General features: G+C 41.8%; 2 protein-coding genes across 2 annotated transcripts in view; one reads left to right on the plus strand and one right to left on the minus strand.

The window, feature by feature from the left end:
* LYPD1 (LY6/PLAUR domain containing 1) overlaps positions 1-9,145 on the plus strand; it is a 61,402-nt gene extending 52,257 nt beyond the window's left edge. Inside the window, exon 3 of the mRNA XM_061608953.1 lies at positions 5,124-9,145. Within this exon, the coding sequence (XP_061464937.1) occupies positions 5,124-5,362 (239 nt within the window). The 3' untranslated portion in view covers positions 5,363-9,145. The remainder of the gene's footprint in view (positions 1-5,123) is intronic.
* Positions 2,015-16,497, minus strand: part of GPR39 (G protein-coupled receptor 39) — a 239,765-nt gene continuing 225,282 nt past the window's right edge. Inside the window, exon 3 of the mRNA XM_061608952.1 lies at positions 2,015-6,247. Coding sequence (XP_061464936.1) covers positions 5,721-6,247 — 527 coding nt within the window. The 3' untranslated portion in view covers positions 2,015-5,720. The remainder of the gene's footprint in view (positions 6,248-16,497) is intronic.

A 16,497-nucleotide genomic window follows, 5' to 3' on the forward strand; every position in this document is an offset into this window, starting at 1 on the left:
TTTGGTTTGCTTAAAATTGGTACCTGAACTAAATTCTTCTGTAGCCATACTGTTGGGACTATAAAGGAGTAAGGAGTGGGGAAAAGAGAACTGTCTAGGTAGTTAGAATACAATTAATATTATATATCCTTAATGTATTAAAATTATCTGAATTGTAATAAGCAAATTATGCAAATGAGTAGGCTACAGAAATAATTCTGTGATCTGTATGTGTGTGCATGCACACACACTTGGATTTTTAAAATATTGCCAAGAAAAGAGTACAGTTACCTAGAGCAGTACAGGATTCATTTTGTAAAATATTAAATCCAGACAGGATTTTCTCTAGGACAGACTTTCCAGTTCATATCAGGTCTCTGTGAAGAATGATCTAAAACAGGCATGGGGAACCTATGGACCTCTAGATCAGGGGCTCCCAAACTGTGGTGGTCCACAAGCTTCATTCAGGTGGTCTGTGGATTTGTGGTTGAAGACGGGAGATGGCACATCCATTATATCAAATACTCATATTTTTTAGTTGTATTTGTTTTGCTTTTTTATTTTGTATTTTATTGTATTACAGTTTAAATTTTTTGTGCTGTAACAGCCAGAAAAATAATTAAATGGCCCACCTTCAGCAATTTTAAAGTAGTCCATGGAGGAAAAATGTTGGGGAACCAGTGCTCTAGATGCTGTTGGATTCCAGCTCCCATCGTCCCTATTGGCCAGTAGTTAGGGATGATGGGAATTGTAGTCCAAAAATATCTGGAAGCCCACAGGTTTCCCATCGCTGGCACTGATATGTAGTACACAACATCCCCAGCTGTTCTGTGTTCTCTGTATTTGATTCCAGGTACATCAGACTTGGTGGAATATTCTAGGTTTTCCAATACCAGGATTGTTACAGTGGGCTACTGTAACAGCACACTTTTATTCATGTTTATGCAGAAGCAAGTCCCACTGTGTTTAGTGGGGTTTACTCCTAGGTAAATGTCCATGGAGTTGCAGCTTATATAATTAGTTTGACCAGACACTGCAAATTCAAAGGTTTGTCACTCCTCACTACTATAAACACTACATGCCATATTGTTACCCTAACTGAAATATGAAAGGTGTAGTTTGTGGTAATACGTTTCAATGAATTGCTGTTTTTAGATGTGCTGTTAACTTTATGGCAATTGGTCATAAAAGTGGCATTAGATGGAGAATTAGTGCCTCACCACTTCAACATTTTTTGTTCACTATATCTGGACAGCCAGCTTGGAGCTGGTGGTTTCAAAGAGTTTGCCCCTGAAAAGACAAATTCCTGTAGGTTTAATTGGATGGATGTGAACACTCAGCTATTGTAGTGTTAGGTCTTTTGAAGAGAATGGTTAAAAACAGCTCTTCCCAATCCGCCAAAATAAAAAGCTGGCATTGAGCTACATTTTATGAGCATTTTACCTCATTTTGTTCTTCATGTTATTTGGATTTTTAAGTAGCTGCAGGATTGTTACTCATGCTATGACTGAAAGAGAGATATAAAACCTTTCACCTGGAGTTTTTCAGTTTGAATCCAGCTTTTAAGGATTGTTCTGGTCTCTTTCATGTGTGGTTACTGTGCAAAATTAGAAGAACAGATATGGCTTATTTTTACAATGGAAAATTCCTCATTATTGTTACACTCAAGGAGTCATAGCTATGTAGCAGCATTTTTATCCTTTTTATTACTTTGTTTGTGTGGATGTAGCTGTGGGATGCCACAAGCGTAGCAAGATTTGGTGGTTCCTTACTGTGTGAACTTTTAAAAACTCAAAAGTAGAGAAACAAGTTTTATTGCCAGCTCTTATCAGAAACATGAATTTTAGCCACATTTTTACATTATAGAACAAACAAAATGTGCAGAGCAGAGCAGATCAAGAGGATCTTTCGTGCTTCATTCCACTGTTATAAGCAATTAACAAGCATTAGCATATTTTTATTTATTTATTTACTTTTATATCAACATAATAATAAACAAAATCGAAGGTGCTGTAAAACTAAAAACACGGTAACAAATATATAGTACAACCATTAAAACAGCAGTAAAATGTAATGGAAAATTGTAATATACAAAAGGCAGGGTCCAGTTTAATGATCAGGGAAAGTATGGAAAAAAATTATATCTTCAAAAGATATCTGAAGTGGGTAACTGATGGTGCTTTCCATATGGGAGGGGGAAGAGCATTCCAAACAGCAGGGGCAACAGCAGAATATGCCCTTTTGTGAGTTTATTTCCTTTTGGTCTTGGGTTATTTTACATGTCAGAACCCTTGCTGCTGTGGTTGCCGCAATTTTCACAGATGCTGTATAGGAACCTGTGGCTCTCCAGTTATTTTTGGGCTGTAGCTCTCACTGTTGCCACTTGGCCCGGATGGTTGGCGCTGATGGCAGTTGGAGTCCAATTACTTGTACAGGGTAACAGGTTCCCCTTCCCTGCTGTAAAACATTGTGCCCACTTCAGTTATGCAAGCATTAATCTTCTGAGAAGGCCATGTCTTATATGGATGCTGATAATACTGGGCTGGATTCAGACATGTGACGAGTGGAGTTCCACTCCTGGTGAAAGAAGGGGTAGGGGAGGTAGTAACTGACAAATCCTTCTTCCACCTGCTGCCCCTTGATACTGACAACTCCTTCTTCCACCTGCTGCCCCTTGAAAAGGTGTTCTGGGTGATTGGAGAATCCTCTGGAACAATGTGGGTGGCAAAAATCTCCTCTCTGTGGCCCAGAACCTCTGCGAGAACCCGGTCTCTTCCATGAAAGGAAAGAGGAAGCCCTTCCATTTGTAGTGGAGTTAGTCTCAATCCAATTCATTGTCAAAGCAACCCAAGTAGGCAGAAGGCTTTATTCACTAATAGGTGTGGGGGGAAATTGCAGGACCTGTTGCAAATATTCTAGAATGAAAATGTCTGGAAGCGGTCTCAGTGGTGGAAAAAGTAGAGAAAAGAAACTTACAGTACTTAGGATAAAAGAAGCCACCAAGAATTATGTGTATGCATATGTGTATATCTTGATTCACCCCTAGGAAAGTAAATGAAGTAAACCAATAAAGTATGACAAGAAGCAAAAAGAATGGTTTAAACTAATAAAACAGTCCAACTGTTCAGTTCATAGATGTAACTATGACCCATATACATAATTCCAGAGACCCAATGGTATTTCAAAGCAAGAAACTTTAATCATAAATATACAACATCTGTCTTAACTGCAATGTGTGTGGGGAAAATCCATTTTGTTCAAGCTCCTCATATCTGTATTCCCCACAAGCTATGGAAGCTGATTATTCTATTGAACAATTGCCCCCCCCCCCAATTATGAGCAGGGCTGTGGAGTCGGAGTCGTGGAGTCAGAAGCAATTTTGGGTGAAGTCGGTAAAAATGTACCGACTCTGGCTTCAAAATAAAATTAATGTACCGACTCCACAGCCCTGATTATGAGCCTGTTAGGATACACTGCTTAGGTTATTTAATATGGTGGGGAATTCTTTATTAGTGTGCCCAGTGCAGCTTTCAGCTTTTAATCAAAGGCACTGCCAGCTTCAGTAAAATTGAACATAACAGAAAATGTTATGCTCCCTTTTTCTTGTCCTTAAAAAGGGTTCCATGGATTAGGTAGGAGACAATGAAATTGTTGTGTATCACCACAGGCATGATATTTCAGAGACAAATGACTCCTCCCATCAACACATAAGGTGCAGAGACACACATGAAAGCCCCACCCCCAACATCCCTGTACTTGCTGGTTCTGTTTCCTGTGTTGAGAGGGGAGGTCTGAAGGGAGGTTCTAAGCATGTGTGAACGGATCGCACTTAGAACCCTCCTCACAATCAAGAGCACTGAGAAGGTTCTCAGTCGTGAGAAGGATTCTAAGTGCATTCATACTTAGAACCTCCCTTCAGACCTCTCAACACAGGTATGGAATGGAGTCTGCTTGCACAGGGACATGGAGGCGGAGCTGGTATACATGCCCCTACCCCATTACCACTTTTAGCAGCACACACATTCAAGTGAATGCCTGAATAAGGCTATTGTTGTGTTGGTTCAAGTCACTGAAAATATTATATGTAAGAGTTGGGGCAGACTTTGGAAAAGTTGCTCCACACAGTCTCAGTGTTCCCAGTATGTAAAGACAAAGGTCAACGTAGATCTTTCAGAAAAGGAAAAGAATTTATTTTAAATTAACAATGAAATTTACCTTCTCACATTGAGAAAGAGAAGCAGAGGTTTAGAGTTTCATTACTCTATTATTTATGTGTGAAGCCCAAAGCCAAATTTCTGTGGGATCACATGAAAGAAGAGAGGCTGAGGTTATTGACAGCTGGCTGCACAGCTACACAAGCACTGTTCACACTTTTTTTTAAAAAAAGTAAAGCATGAGGATTTATTTTACAACCTCTACAAAACATTTAAAATAATTTTAAAGTCTTATGAGCATGTACTCATTCAATTAAAATAAAATAAAAAGTACAGAACCGTCTCTAAAGGGATTCTTACAAGGTAAGACATTGTCTTCCAATGGCTGTTTACTCAACTTGTTACAATACCCTTGTTACAAGACTGGAAAAAGAAAGAATTTTTATTATCTTTGTCTTTGTATGTACTGCTCTGTAGATGCTGAATCTCCCACGAGCTTTTCACCGTTTGGTTTACCCACCACCACAGAAACAGTGCAAAGGAGAACTTCCTTAAACACATTGCAACTCTGAAGTACACACACACACAAAACACCCCCGAGGTCTCCTGAAACTCATGTCATACCTTTTGAATGTGATCAAACTACCAAGTACTCAACTCTTAAATAGACCCAACTTTAAAGTTTAAAAACCTCTTTATAAATACAGTGTCCTATGCCAAAATGTACTGATCTTGCAATTACCAGGTTTTACAGAAAGCAAAGATAAAAAGGGCGGAAGCTTTTCAGAATAGCGCTATTTATTTAAGCCCTGCATTTCCTATTAAAAACACAACAGGTGATGGTGAGCTAAATCCCTTGGAATGCACTGAGAATCAGAAACGCTATTTCTGAAAACTTGGCAGCCTGTTTAAATAGAAAAAAGAGCTAACATACAGCAGAAAGCATGTTTGTTCGTATCAGTCTAAATAAACTTTTGTTCTGTGTCACAGGGATCCTGTATCGCAAGTCCTGTGCATCCTCTGCAGCTTGCCTCATGACCTCTGCCGGATACCAGACTTTCTGTACTCCAGGAAAGATAAACTCTGTTTGTATTAGCTGCTGCAATACTCCACTCTGCAATGGGCCGAGGCCAAAGAAGCGAGGAAACTCTGGCACCATGCCCAGGGCTGGTGTATTAACAACCATACTGCTCTCTGGCTTGGTGTTTTTATCACCAGTACATTGCTGAACTCTAAAGGAAGATTTCTTTGTTGGCGTTGTTTTGTCCTGTGTTGTTTCCTTCAAAGACACAGCTGATATTCATTGTAATGTTGCTGCTTGCTTCCAACTGCTAAAAGAAGAGTTTAAATTGAAAATGTTCAGCAACTGAGAACAGGTCGAGTAGTCTGTCTTTCTGGTATGCACTTTTTTAAAAAAAGCAACAGTAGAACCCATATTCATTTATGTTATTGGAAACTAGTCTATTGAAACAAGCACTTAAACTTGGAAGGTATGACCAGCAGGTTTTAAGCCCTTCAGTTTTTAAAAATTTCCATTTTTGGCATAGTGTGTATCATCTCGTTTTGTTTTTTGTTTTTAATGTGGAATCACAGTTCATGTTCACAAAGGCCATTCTGGTTAGCAGGACTAGGATCTGTGCAGGTCTCCAGTGGCATTGTTTTCACCTTCGGCTCCAATGATTCAAGACTCAATTTCTGCAAACTGCAGTCAGGCTTGGTTTCACTCTGAAAAGTACTTAAGAAAACCTTGTTAGCGCTCTTGGTAGAAGACTTGCGCCTGGATGACATGAAGGTCAATGGGCGCCAGGAGGAGTGGCCAATACCAGCTGCAGAATTCAAGTTGGCTCTTAAAAGCTTCCGTTTGTTAGCATGTTCTAGTGTCAGATGACAACGGAAGACCTGAAGAAATACATTCCGGAACTGCTGGGAGGAGATATTATACAGGAGTGGGTTCACTACGGAACTGAGGTAGAAGAATGTATCCGCTATAGGGAGAAGAGTGATGTACGCTCTGAAGTAGGAGATTGTCCAGTCCTGCTTAGGTCTAGCTGCCGCCATGATCCTTCGAACTTGATTTGGCAGCCAACATATCGCCAGAGATGCAACAATCAATCCTGCAAGTAAAGAAAAGAGAGAAAAAGAAAGCATGTGAAAACAAATAATAAAATATTTAGTATCAGTTCTGCACTTACTGGCTAGGAAATGATACCAATTTTTCAGTGTTCTGCTTGACAGCTTCTTCTGCCAGTAGCAAAATTTGTTCTAAGGAAGAGTAAAGGGGCGGGGGGAGAGAAAAGAAAGCCACAGTTTCAAGATCATTGTGGTCTGTGCTCTGATAAGTATTATGTAATATTTAAGATATCATTTCTTGTTACTTCTCGATATTGGTTAAGTTCAGAGACATTATTTCAGCGATAACACATTCTTCAAAATATTATCTATTATATTATTCCTGCTCCCTCCCCTTTTCCTTCACCCCTCCATTATTTTTTAAAAAAATACAGCCATATTAGAGCAGGCAATACCCAAAAGATGATCAGATCCTGTTTATATTTTACAAAACAAATATGCATACAATTGTATATTTGGCATTATTTTTGGTAACTTTTCTCTTACAGAAGATATTTTTACGTACAGTATGAATGGCTCTTTTTATGATAAACAGTATATAATGGGCTTTCAGGAAAAAATCCAAATTAATTAAAATGTAAAGTAACATGTCGCACACACAAAAATACCCTCTTAAACATACCATGGAAATGGCAAATGGTTTCAGATAATATGAAATATGCTCAAAGATATCCAAACGTTTTGTAGTCACCTATAAATATATATTTTCTCCACTTTATTGGGAACTAGTTTTTTTTAATGGATTAGAAGATTTGTCCATGATCCAGCAGACAGCCAGACCCACACAACAGTAGTTATCTAATTGCTGGCTGTAAAAGAAAAAATAGTCACAGATACTTTATTAGATTTATATCCCGTTCTTCCTCCAAGTAGGAACCCAGGGCAGCAAACAAAAGCACTAAAAACACTCTAAAACATCACAAAAACAGAATTTAAAATATATTACAAAACATCCTTAAAAACATATTAAAAACAAAACATCTTTAAAAGTATCTTTTTTAAAAAAAAAGCTTTAAAAACATCTCTCTTTTTTTCTAAAGAGAGCTTTAAAACACATTAAAAAGCAATTCCAACACAGAAGCAGACTGGGATAAGGTCTCAATTTAAAAGGCTTGTTGAAAGAGGAAGATCTTCAGTAGGCGCTGAAAAAATAACAAGAGTTTCCACCTGTCTAATATTTAAGGGGAGGGAATTTCAATGAGTAAGTGCCACTACACTAAAGGTCTACTTCCTTTGTTGTGCGGAGCAGACCTCCTGATAAGATAATATCTGCAGGAGGCCCTCACCTGCAGAGCGTAGTGGACAACTGGGTATATAAGGGGTAAGTAAGATGGTCTTTCAGGTATCCTAGTTCCAAGCTGTATAGAGCTTTGTACACCAAAACCAGAACATTGAACTTAGCCCAGTAGCTAAGAGGTAACCAGTGCAATTCCTTCAGCAGCGGGTGCCATGTTGGCGATACCCTGCCCCAGTGAGTAGCCTTGCTGCCGCATTTTGCACCACCTGCAATTTCTGGACTAATCTAAAGGGTAGCCCCACTTAGAGCACATTACAATAATCTAGCCTAGAAGTTACCAGTGCGTGGGCAACAGTGGTCAGACTATCCCGGTCCAGAAATGGCCACAGCTGTCTTACCAGCCGCAGCTAATAAAAGGCACTCCTAGCCACTGAGATCACCTGGACCTCTAACCCAGATGGATCCAGGAGCACCCCCATACTACAGACCTGCTCTTTCAGAGGGAGTACAATTCCATCCAAAGAAGTTCCGAACTTGGGAACTACCAATCCACAGCGCCTCCATGTTGCTAGGATTCAGACACAGTTTATTGGCTCTCATCCAGCTCACCACTGAATCCAGGCAGCAGTCTAGGCTGTGCATGGCCTTTTCCAATTCAGGTGTTACAGAAAAATAGAGCTGGGTATCATCAGTGTACTGCTGACACCTCACTCCGAATGTCCTGATGACCACTTCCAATGGCTTCATATAGATGTTGAACAGCATGGGGAACAAGATGATACCCTGCGGCACCCCACAGCACAACTGCCAGGGGGCCGAAAGACAAATCACCCAATACTGTTCTCTGAAAATGACTCTGGAGATAGGATCGGAACCACCGTAAAACAGTGCCTCTGATACCCATCTCACCAAGTCAGCCCAGAAGGATACCATGGTCAATGGTATCAGAAGCAACTGAGGGATCAAGTAAGAATAACAGGGTCGCACTCCCCCTGTCCTCCTGATAAAAGTCATCCATCAAAGCAATCAAGGCTGATTCAGTACCATAACCAGGCCTGAACCCAAACTGGAATGGGTCAAGACAATCTGTTTCATCCAAGAGTACTTGGAATTGCAGTGCCACAACCTCTCAATCACCTTTCTTAAAAAGGGGGTATTTGCAACCAGGCAGTAGTTGTCACAAACCAGTGGGTTCAGGGTGGGCTTTTCAGGAGCAGTCAGATCACCACCTCTTTCAGATACTGAGTTGCAGTGCTTCATCTGCTATAGCTGACGAGAATACTTTATATAGTGCTTTAAAATATTCAGTGTCCTTCCCATTCGTTATCTTGCTTACAATGACCGTGTGAGGTAAGTCACTATTATTTTTGCCACTGAAGAGAGAATGACTTGCCTAGAAGTTCATAGTGGTGATGAGATTTGAACCCTGATTTGCACATTAGCTTAAGACTGCAATCCTAGCCCAACTTACCTGGGAGTAAACTCCACTAAATTCAATACAACTGACTTCTGAATAGATATGATTAGGGGTCGCACTCAACCACCAGACTACTATTGGAATTGATGGGCACATGATGGTCTAGATCAGCCTTTTCCAACCAGTGTGCCTCCAGATGTTGTTGGACCACAACTCCCATCAGCCTCAGCCAGCATTGCCAATGGTCAGGAAGATGGGAGTTGTGGTCCAACAACATCTGGAGGCACACTGGTTGGGAAAGGCTGGTCTAGATAATGGCCAGTGTCTATTAGTTGCAAGTAAGAATGCATAGGATTGCAGCCTAAGTCTGATTGAACTCAATAGGACTAACTTCTGAGTTAAAATGTGTAGGATTGTGCTCTTAAATTTGATTAATAATGTGTCTCTAAGAGGAATCTCTATCCCATAAGCTGGATAATATTAAGAAAAAATTATTTGGAGTCTTATTTTTCTTTTTTTTAAGGACACAATGGTATGGGGAAAGGGTTAAAAATTTGTCAGTTTAATAATAACACTCTTCTATAATGTACTTCCAAAGTTTTCAGCTTCTTCACCATGCAGTGGTGTTCCTTGTTTTGCAGCAAATGTGCCTTATGAGAAAAACAAAACACTTTCTATAACAGGTATTCCCCAGTCATTGCAACGTTTTTCCTGATTTGTGCATTTTGCACCATGCTGTTTACTGAAGTTCCTATTTGCTTTAACGCTAGTTATACGACTCAACCTGCTTCCTTGGCAAGAGCACAACCATTATGCTTATTTCTGCTCTTGCCAAATTTAATCTGGACTTGTATCTAATCATAAATATGTGGAAACACTGAAATATAAAAGGGTAGTAAAATGAATTAAGAGGTCCAGAATTCCAAAAACATAAGGAAAAATGTGTTATCTTGACGAATGCAAAGGAATTTGGTCATGCTGAAGAACAATAAATTTGAATGTATACAAAAATAAAGGGAAATTTGCTGCAGCACCTTGGAAGAGCCAGGACTGAACATAAATTGTGTGCGATAGTAGTTTGTGAAACTTTGTTTTGAATGTTTACTTTTGGTTAATAAAAGAGATTAATTTTTGTAACAATGAGAAGTTTCCTTTATCTCAAAACCATCCTGGATTCACTGCTCTTACACTACATCATATATAGTCACAAATGTATGCCATTTTTATGCCAAGGTAATAGTTTTATAATAGCAGCAGACATCTTAGTACCTTCACTTTTGCAGACAGCAAAGTAACTGCTGGTGAATGAGGCTGGCCCAAGAGATTTTGCAGCCTGAGGCAAAGGACAAAACAGCACCCCCTCCTATTTCATATGCAAAACTGAACCAGACAGGTAGTTGAATCTCACTACAACACTGGTGACAGGTCAACATCCTATAACACCTGAGGATATCAGGACTAGACATTGGCACATTCACAGACACAAATTAATTTTTTTTAAAATCATTTGGACAATCCTGTGCCAAAATTAACACCCTGAACTGTAAAATATAAAACAAAAATACTGTATTATTGTTCTTATCTATATTCTCGGTATTGACCTTCACTTGAGGGTATAAAATGTTGCACATGTGAGGTTCTTCCTTAGATTCTTCAAAAGACACCAAGTGCTTGGCTGTACATTCAGCAAGTGAAAAATGAGGTGTTAGTAGCCTTCTAAAATACTGTAGCGGTTAGTCTTTCAGAGGGTAGAAAGAAGACTGTGTGTAAACTCTGTCATCGTTATAAGGACAAGTAATTGCTCATATCTCTACCCCACAAAAATGTTGTTTGTTTTTGCATAGATGTGAACAGAGACACATAGGGGGTGGGGAGAGAACAAACCCTCCAACCCAAATGACTTTTACATTTTGGCTCAGATACTGTAGGAATTACCACAAACCTCAAAGGGAAAGCCTTATAGGCTCATTCAAGTCATTATATGATAGTGCATAAAATCCTTCCACTCTATTTAATGTTCTTGTACAACCAATACAAACGTGAGTATGGCAAACTGAGGGGGACTGAATAGGGTATGTAGAGCAACTACTATTGCTTTATAAATGGGTAGAATGGGCTGAAGTAATGCAGTGTGAACTTTTATGTAGACCAGTAAAGCAAATGCTCGTATAAAACAGGAAGCAATATTTTCTATTAGAATGAACGCCTGAACTATCTTAGAACATATTCAGTGGTCAGGTACTTACTGTGCTTTACTACCAATTTAATTAAAAGGCAAGGAGAGAAGTAGTGTTATTTCCTCTCCCAATTACTGTTCTAGAATGACAAGAAAGCAGATTTTATTTTTTCAGAGAAGCATTTTGCAGAAACAAAGTAAAGTATCCATCTGTAGCTTCAGCTTTTAATGCAGGCAAAAACACATGCACTGTCTTTTAGTTAAAAGTTCTGCACTTTGCTAGTTACTCCTCTCTCCTACTCATGTTTGTAAAAGTTGGCATGATCCAGCCGAACATAACCACTTTTAAGTATCATTGATTTCTGAGACAGAGTTAAGGCCATCACTGAATCTTTCCATGGAAATTAGTAAGGCCTTCAGTGCAATCCCATACATGTCTATTCAGAAGGTTAGTCCCACAGAGTTCAATGGTATTTACTCCCAGGTAAACAAATCTAAAACTGCAGCCTTAAAAGTCACCGAATTGGGTTGGATTTTACCCTGCGCAGTCTCAACAACAGTTGACTGTTTAAAAACCCAAAGAATTTAGAGTCCCTTCATAGACTACAGAATCACAAAGGCACGTACTCTGTAGTAATAAAAAAAACAAAAACATACTTTATGCAATCAGAGTAGAATCCATTTTTTAAAAAGTTTGGTTATGACAGAAACCACATTTTTCAAAAATCATGATTGCATATAAAATATTGCATATCGGCGTAATGCAGTGCAACACACACACATCCAATAACATAACTGCCTCACTGGTGCAGAACAGAAGAAACTTGGCAGTCACTTTTCCCTTAACAATTCATCCTTTTTCTGACTAAAAAACATATCCCTAGGAAACAGGATTCCAAACTCAGTTCATTACTATCTGCATCTTTATTGAGGATCTAAAAACATTCTAGAGTGCAGCATCCAAAGCACAATGGAGAACATAGGAGCATTTGCTTATTCCAAAATTAATATGCTTTCATCTTAGGAGGCTTTTAAATTGTTCTTCTAAATTTTAAGGTCTAAGCAAACCACTGCAGCCTCTCCAGAGACCAGTTATCTCATAGAACCGGAGTCATCCAATGAGATTCAGATTACTGTTGCAGGAGTGCTCTAATATGTATATATTCTTTTCTTAGTCTAACACTGACCCCTATTAAACATTTCCATAGCTGCTTACATCTCATTATTCCTTTCTGAATACACCATACTCTTGATGATTCATGGGATAAAGATGATTCATTGGTACCAAGATCAGGTTTTTTTACAAAAACAGTACTGGCATGAACAAGGTTAATTACCAAAAGGATTTTTTGTGTGTCATTAAATTAATGGCACAAATGAGGATTCTCTGCATCTGTTTATACACTGACATTTAAATGGTAATTGTCAGAGGAATATAAGCATATGGCTAGCTGACTTCTGAGTTGAGGGCAGACAAAAATGTACATGGCTAAGTCTTAAAAGTTTAGTTTTCCAATTTGTTTACTTGACCTGCCTTTATATACGATAAGTTGCCTCATTAGTCCCCTGTGAATATCATCTTTCAGTTAGTTATAAAACCAGCCTCATAAAATCTCCAGTGAGTTTAATTTTGAAATGCTTTGTGGTTCCCTACCATGTGCCCACTTTTCATTTGCAGTTATTAAGTGTTCTTTGCCTCTACACCCATAAAGAAGACTCAGGACACATTGGGATGATGTTATATAAAATATAACAACTTTTTTGGAGAACATGCAGGCCAATCAACCAAATCAAGCCAATTCAAACCTTCTGGGCAGGTGAGTCCTTTGCCTACCTCGGGGGGGAATTCCCCCCCCAAACCCTCTGGGCATGTAAGCAGTTATCGGCTGTGGCTCCCCAGCTAAGGATGAGGAGGAAAACCTCCTTCCTTGCTAGGCCAGCCCTGGATGTGTACCCTGAACCTCTGGGACCCGCTGTACTGGCGTTCACCCGAATGCCCAAGCCAGACCACCAGGGACATCCCCAAGTCATACCCTGGCCTCAAGCCCAGGTGATTCCTAGAGGGTGCCCCTGAAACCCAGAATGCCTCAGTATACAGATTCTTACCCTCCAACCTCGTCACCTGCCCGGACTTCACACCATAAGGCAAGGCACCTCATGCTCGATGTAGCCAATTGAACTAAACTCTGAACTATGGAGTAGGGAAACCAAAGGGGGGGCTGAATGTGCCTCCCCCCAAACAATTCCTACTCAGCCCCTAAACAATGACTAGACAAGCTCATACTGAAAGGTAGGAGGGTGGGTGTCACAAACAGGAGCAAAGAGGGAGAGCTGGGGGCAGCGCTGGCTTTTAAGCTCCCTCCACCCCCTTCCTAATTGGGCCACCAGGCCCGATGTGGCCTCCCTCTCTTCCTCATGATGAACCAACCCAAGTCTTCTTTTGAAAGGGGAAGTGGAGGCAAACACGCTCCCACTTTGGCAGGAACGTTCTAAGCAAAGAAACAAGACAGCGATAGGAGAAAAGAAATGGGGAGAAAAGGATAGAAACGAAGGTATAAGGATATTGCATTTCTGCTTAAGAAAAGAGGAATCTGATGCCATATAACATAATTTCATAAATATTACACAGGCTCAATTAATTGTCAAATCAAAAGGTATGACCCACTGTGTTCTTATCAAGTGTTTTCCAATACAGGAATGCTTGTTCATATCCTATAGGGATGGTTCCCCATGGTGGAAAATGTACTTTTCATATGCAAGAACTAAAATTCATTCACTGATGTATTCAGTTAGAAAAAAGCAGTTGCCCTGGGAAATATTTCTGCATGTAACCTTAGAGAGATGCTGCTAGTCAAAGTAGACAGTATAACACAGATTTGTAGGTTCATGTATACATATTGTATAACATATGCATAATACTTTTGCCACCCTAGAGATGTACAGTTTATCTCAGAGGCGGCTAACCTTTGGCTTCTGCAGATGCTGAACTACAACTCCAATCAGCATGGTCAATAGTCAGGAATAATGGGAGTTGTAGTCTAATGTCTGCAGAGGACCACGTTGGCTATCCCTGGGATAGTCCACATAGACTATAGAGCTAGTGGAAAGTAAGGAGACAATTTTTTGCTGCTTCCCCTGTAACCTCCTGTCAGGCTCCAGGGGAAAATGAAATTTGTCCCTCCTTCCATCTGCAGCAGTCTGCACTGAATCAAAGGTCCTTCCACGACTGGAAGAAGCCCTTCTGATTGGAGAAGGGCAACTCGTGCAAGGCTGGCAGCAGCTTACCCCAGGCCCTGGCGGGCGCCCGCCCCACCTACCTATCTCCTGCGGCTATGTGCGCTGCGTGCTACATGTGCGCATCTCTGCTATCAGCCAAGATGGCAGCAAGGGCATTAGCACTTTAGAGAAACCTCTGCCATCTTGGTTAATGGCAGCGCTGCGCACGCACCACACGCAGCTCTCTGGAGAGGATACATAAGCCGGCTGGCTGAGGTGGCCAGGGAGACCCAGTGCCTGCAGGAAAAAGGGGACTACCACCGTCCAGGGAAGGAGAGCCGTTGCTGCCTGCCTGTCTGCCTGCCTGCTTGCTTGCTGCTGCAACTGCTGCTGCTGCTGCTCGGCTACCACCACCACCACCCTCTCCCTGTTGGACTCCTGTGCTGCAGGTTGCCACGCCTTGCTGTGGCTGATTCCTTCCACCTGTCCCTTCTTTGGAGGGGATACATAAGCCGGCTGGCTGAGGTGGCTCCTGCTTTGTCTGCCTTTTTGTGGGTCTTGAGTCATGTGCCTGGGAGAGAGGACTCAGAGCCAAGTGGAGAGATTTGAGGGGGGGGCAATTAGCATAGTGATGGGTAGAGGGAGATACGGCGTTCTGAGGAGGACTTGCCAGGTAAGGGGAACACAGCCCAGGCAGTTAACGGCTGTGCCTTGTTCCAGTCCTCCCCACACCTGCAGGTTTGTTGGTTGCCCTATCAGCCAGCTCTCAGGCCTCTGGATGCTGCTGCTAAACGCCAGATCGGTGCATAATAAGATCTCCCTCATTCATGATTTAATTGTGGATGATGGATGAGGCAGCCGATCTGGCATGTATAACCAAGACCTGGGTGGGTGAGCAGGGAGGAGTCAGTCTCTCCCACCTATGCCTGCCAGGGTACCTGGTTCAGCATCAGGGTAGACCTGAGGGTCGAGGAGCGGGGGTTGCTGTGGTCTATAGGAGTTCCATCTCCCTCTGCAAGCACCCTGTCCATGTGACTACTGGTCTGGAGTGTTTGCACCTTATGTTGGGTCAGCGGGACAGACTGGAGATTCTCTTGGTGTACCGCCCACCCCGCTGCCCAACAGACTCCCTAGCTGAGCTGATGGAGGTGGTCTCGGGTGTACTGTTGAGATCCCCCAGACTGTGGGTTCTGGGGGATGTCAACATCCATGCCGAGGCCACGTTATCCAGGGCGGCTCAGGATTTCATGGTCTCCATGACAACCATGGGACTGTCCCAATATGCCATTGGCCCAACACATGTAGTAGGGCATACTCTAGATTTGGTTTTTGCAACTGGGCATGGAGTTGGTGATCTGAATGTGGGGAGCCTTACATCAGTCCCTCTGTCATGGACAGATCACTGCTTGCTGAAGTTTAGACTTACAGTGGCTACCAAGCTGGTCCGCCCCCAGAGACTAATGGATCCGGATGGTTTCCGAAGGGCTCTGGGGAGTTTTCCAGCTGATAGGGCTAGCGCTCCTGTCGAAACACTGGTCGAGCTGTGGAATACAGAAATGACCCGGGTGGCTGACATGATTGCTCCTGAGTGCCCTCTCGTGTGTAGAGCTCGTACGGCTCCATGGTATACCCCAGAGTTGAGAGTGATGAAACAATATCAGAGACGGCTTGAGTCCAGATGGAGACGAACTCCTAGTGGATGCAATTACACACTGGTAAGTGCCTATGGTAAGCTGTATTTAGGGGCAGTAAGGGCAGCAAAAAAACAATATTTTGCTGCCACTATCAAATCATCAATCTGCCGCCCAGCGGAGCTCTTCAGAATTGTCCGGGGGCTATTACACTCTGGCCCCAGGGACATGGTAGAACCATCTGAGGCCCGCTGTAATGAATTTGCTAGGCACTTCCAGGATAAAATCTCTAGCGTCCGCCAGGACTTAGACTCCAGTGTTATAGCAGGTGAATCAAGCGAGGTATCCAGAGCACAGCCTTGTCCCGATTTCTTGGACGAGTTTCAGTTGGTGCAGCTTGAGAACATTGACAAGGTGCTTGGACAGGATGGTGCAACCACTTCTGTGCTGGATCCTTGCCCTTCTTGGCTAATAAAAGCTAGCAGGGATGGAACAGCTGGCTGGGCCAGGGAGGTGATTAATGCCTCTCTGCGAGAGGGGGTGGTCCCTGGCGTCCT

The sequence above is a fragment of the Rhineura floridana genome, chromosome 2, assembly GCF_030035675.1.
Source record: "Rhineura floridana isolate rRhiFlo1 chromosome 2, rRhiFlo1.hap2, whole genome shotgun sequence".
NCBI classification, from domain to species: Eukaryota; Metazoa; Chordata; class Lepidosauria; order Squamata; family Rhineuridae; genus Rhineura; species Rhineura floridana.